The 3737-nt window shown below is 39.9% G+C and overlaps 1 protein-coding gene across 2 annotated transcripts in view; it reads right to left on the reverse strand.

Annotated features, from left to right (window-relative positions):
• Positions 1 to 293: 293 nt before the first annotated feature.
• LOC108722750 (probable cytochrome P450 4aa1) overlaps positions 294 to 3737 on the reverse strand; it is a 14657-nt gene continuing 11213 nt past the window's right edge. For both annotated transcript variants that reach the window (XM_018448031.1, XM_018448030.1), the window contains exons 6-7: positions 1196 to 1375; positions 294 to 721 (exon numbers count right to left, since the gene is read on the reverse strand). In XM_018448031.1, the coding sequence (XP_018303533.1) occupies positions 534 to 721; positions 1196 to 1375 (368 nt within the window). In that variant the 3' untranslated portion in view covers positions 294 to 533. The remainder of the gene's footprint in view (positions 722 to 1195; positions 1376 to 3737) is intronic.

Raw genomic sequence — 3737 nt, forward strand, 5'->3', positions numbered from 1 at the left:
GATACTTCACTTCAGCAGAATTAGTAGTTTGGCTGTAGTAAGCGATGGGAGCCCACTTTCCAGAATCTTGTCTCTGAAAGAGAATAGCAGCCAAGGCAATCACACTCGCACCAGTGTGAATCTGATTAATCCTTCGTATCCCACTTCTGAAAGGGGGGACTCCAAAGGAGTGCAAACTTCCGATGACGAAGGATAAAAGCTTTAAATGTATATCAGAATCTTGTAGGCAACGTCTTGTAGACTATTATTTAAGACACAACTCGTAGAATTAATAGATTAAATAAAGTCTTTATTTTGGGATTTTACATCGTTACGCAGTTGACGCACGACACGACAATCTCCTGTCGAAAACATAAGCAACCATACATGACAATCCGTCGTTAATATCACAATATGTAAACCTATCGCATGATGATGGCGCTTTAATCGAGACATGAGTATTCCCCATAGGGAATTAATATCTTACACTTTGAGATACTATTGTTATGATCACTACTTATAGTTTGTAATTTGTAAGGTTGAGAACGGAATCATTAATCCAATTGCGTTAATTTATATTGTTCATCGCGCGCTTTTATTTTGACCCAAAGTCCACCTTGTGCTCTGACCGTCAACCGAAATTTAGCTATCACCTTCTCCTTGCCAAGGGTTGACTCTAATTGGCACTTCCTCAGAATAGCGCTGACGACTGATTTTATTTCAAGCGTGGCAAATTTGTATCCTAAAAAGAAAAAAATGATATGTATCTACCTTTGAAAAAAATTAATGAATCTATCTTATAATATTTATTTCATGACATATTAAAAAAACTTTTAATAACAATAAACCTTACTTTTCTTTACAAAACAAAATCTTTAGTTTTTTCTAAAATACTTGCCTCATGTATCTTATGATTAACTTTCTGAAGACTGACATATTTTTGATCGACTTTTTTATTTTAAAAGCTAGAACTTTTTTGTCAATATCATGGGGTTGAGTAGCGAAAAAGGTGGTGCCATTGTCGAGTCCCTAAAGGGGCTTCCGGTCCTCCAGAGGTTAATTAATATTTGCTCTACTTACCGATACACAATCAATACTAATCAATCAGTCTTGAATTATTTAAGATCTAGCTTCAACCGTTATAGGCAGTTTAATTTCTAGTATTGATTGTTTTCTCACATGTTACGGTCTAAAATAAAGATTCTTAATTTCTTACCGATACAATTGCGAGGTCCTGCACTAAACGGTATATAGGCATATGGATGTCTTCCCTCGGAATTTTCAGAGCTAAAACGTTCCGGTTTGAAATCGTGAGGATCGGGAAAATGATGAGATAAGCGGTGCGTGCAGTATGGCGCTATAAATACGCCACAACCAGCCGGTATTATATATTTTCCTGCATGATACAAAGTAATATTATAATAATGTTTTCCAAGAATAATTTAGAGCAATATATATTTTTATTTATAATGTTATATAGTTATATTATTTTTATCATATCTTTATTGACGTGGACGTTCTATTTATTAAATATTTACGAATATAATGTTGAAGATATGTATTATCACGTAACAATACTGAACAATTTATATATTTTACATTTATTCTAATTAAAACATAATTGTAAATAATTAAATGATACAGTTGTGCGTTTAAAAAAAACTGTAAAAGTGAGTGATATTTGCAGAATTAGATCGTTTAAATCATATTATCGTGGAAAAAGGTCTGATAATCAACTACAAATTAAACTGTCAACATTTAAAATACTTTTTGTAAATTTTATACAATTTGTGGATTATATATAATGAGATTGTGTTAACTCTTCCTCAGTTGTAAATAATTATAAATTAACTAAGTAATAAACATAATTTCATTAATCATTTTACACATTTTAATAAACGGATGAGCATAGTCTACACATTTTTGTTAATTTACACATAGTTATTATACGAGCGAAGACCTCTCTATTTATTGCGGCTTGCGTCTAAGATCTGGTAACATCTTAAGGAGATCCTAAACCGATTACCGAACTTGATCGAGATCGATAGTGCAGACTTTTTTAATTCCAAATTCGATAATAGTGATATCTTTGATTCATTTCTTACATTATATTATATATAGTTCTATCCCACTCAAACATATTATACATCTGTCCTTATCTAACATATGTCAGCACCATCTATCACAAGAACGCGCAACTATTACTACACGGAATTTCGGCTCTGTTGACATTCCTAGCAGCTGTCACCTCAGGTATATATTTGCTTGATATAAGATTTTTATAGTCTATATTTTGAGAATAAGCGTGCAACTGACGTCTCATTACTGGAACGAACGATACCGAGTTTGTAGAACTAAGATTGAAAGTTTAGAAGAAAAGTATTTTCACTGAATAGAAAATAAATGTATACGAATGCTTTGCGAAGACTGGGAATATCAACAGAGTCGAAATTCTGTGTAGTAGTAATTGCGCGATCTTGCGATATGTGCTGGCATCCCTGCGCGAGGCACGATCTTGTCGTGGTGTGGGGACTCACCATCGGCTCGCATTTGCGACTGGAGGTGCCAACAGTGCCCCGTGTGCGGCCCTCCGTTAAAAATAGGGGGACCGTGTACACTCCGCACGAAACTTGGTTCATTTCCGATGCGCTTTGTCGCATTTGGATTGATCCGGGTACGGACCTGACACCCGCGAACTCGAGTTCCCGCAATCTCTGCATTGCACATAAGATCTAGAGGTCCCAGCATCTTGCTTTGCAAGGAAATGTCGGGATCCTCTCACTGTAGAGACCGGGTGCCCAGCATTGCATCTAAATTCCTGGGCTACGAGCTGGACTCTCGATAAAAGTCCCCGTATCCTCCAGCAAAAATATGCGGCTGGAGGGCGGACGGCTGGTTGGTGAATCAACCAACCTAGTGGTTATGGTGATGGGTGTATTTGTTTGTTGGATTATCTTTGTGTGGTCTCTGTTTTTGTTGTTGATCGGTGGTGGGGTCCTCTGCTTGGTGGCGCGAGACTTGGCGACCGCGCTGGCTCTCGTTTAGGGTCTCCACTTCTCCGCCGCGAACCTTTTGACGAGGTGCGGTTTATCTGCGCTCCAGCGGGGTGGATCAGCCCTTTCCATATTAGAAAGGGTGTTTGCGATAATGTTCCCTCCCCCTGGAAAGGTTAGGCGTCCTGACACACGACTAGGATTCATGGCTTTTAGATTCCGCTTGCGTAGGACGAGTGCTTTTATCCTTTGACCGACGGAGAGTCTGTCCGTCGGTGACAGATCTTTTTAGAGCCTCAAGAGGACCCAGTCGAGAGTGTGTTGGTAGGCTCTCGGCCGTTTATCATTGCCGACAATATAACAATTATGCAAATTTTGGATAAAGAGATTGAAAACAGGCGGGTGGTCGGATCCCCGTCTCGGTTTCCCGGGGGTAGTGTCCTCGCCTTCGACCCCACATGATTCGCTTTGTGGAGGCTCATGCGGGGGGCTGCCGGCGGACTCCACAGCCGAAAATGCTACCACTGACGTTAGCGTAGTTAGGGATTGGGGGGAATTGGCCATTACGCCGAAGTCGAGGCTATCCACGCCGAGGATATGACTAAGCTTAAGCTTGACCTAAAGTTAGCGCAGGATGGAAAATAGCTGTTCCCCAAGAGAGTGTTCAAGAATGGACGAGAAACTATGGGCGAGGTTCTTCTTCCGGGGATCGCGGGTCCTTCGAGTTTACCGCGGACTCTCGGGAAGGGGCGCGCTCTAAAAGTG

The sequence above is a fragment of the Mycetomoellerius zeteki genome, unplaced genomic scaffold (genome assembly GCF_001594055.1).
Source record: "Mycetomoellerius zeteki isolate Tzet28-1 unplaced genomic scaffold, Tzet1.0 scaffold216, whole genome shotgun sequence".
NCBI classification, from domain to species: domain Eukaryota; kingdom Metazoa; phylum Arthropoda; class Insecta; order Hymenoptera; family Formicidae; genus Mycetomoellerius; species Mycetomoellerius zeteki.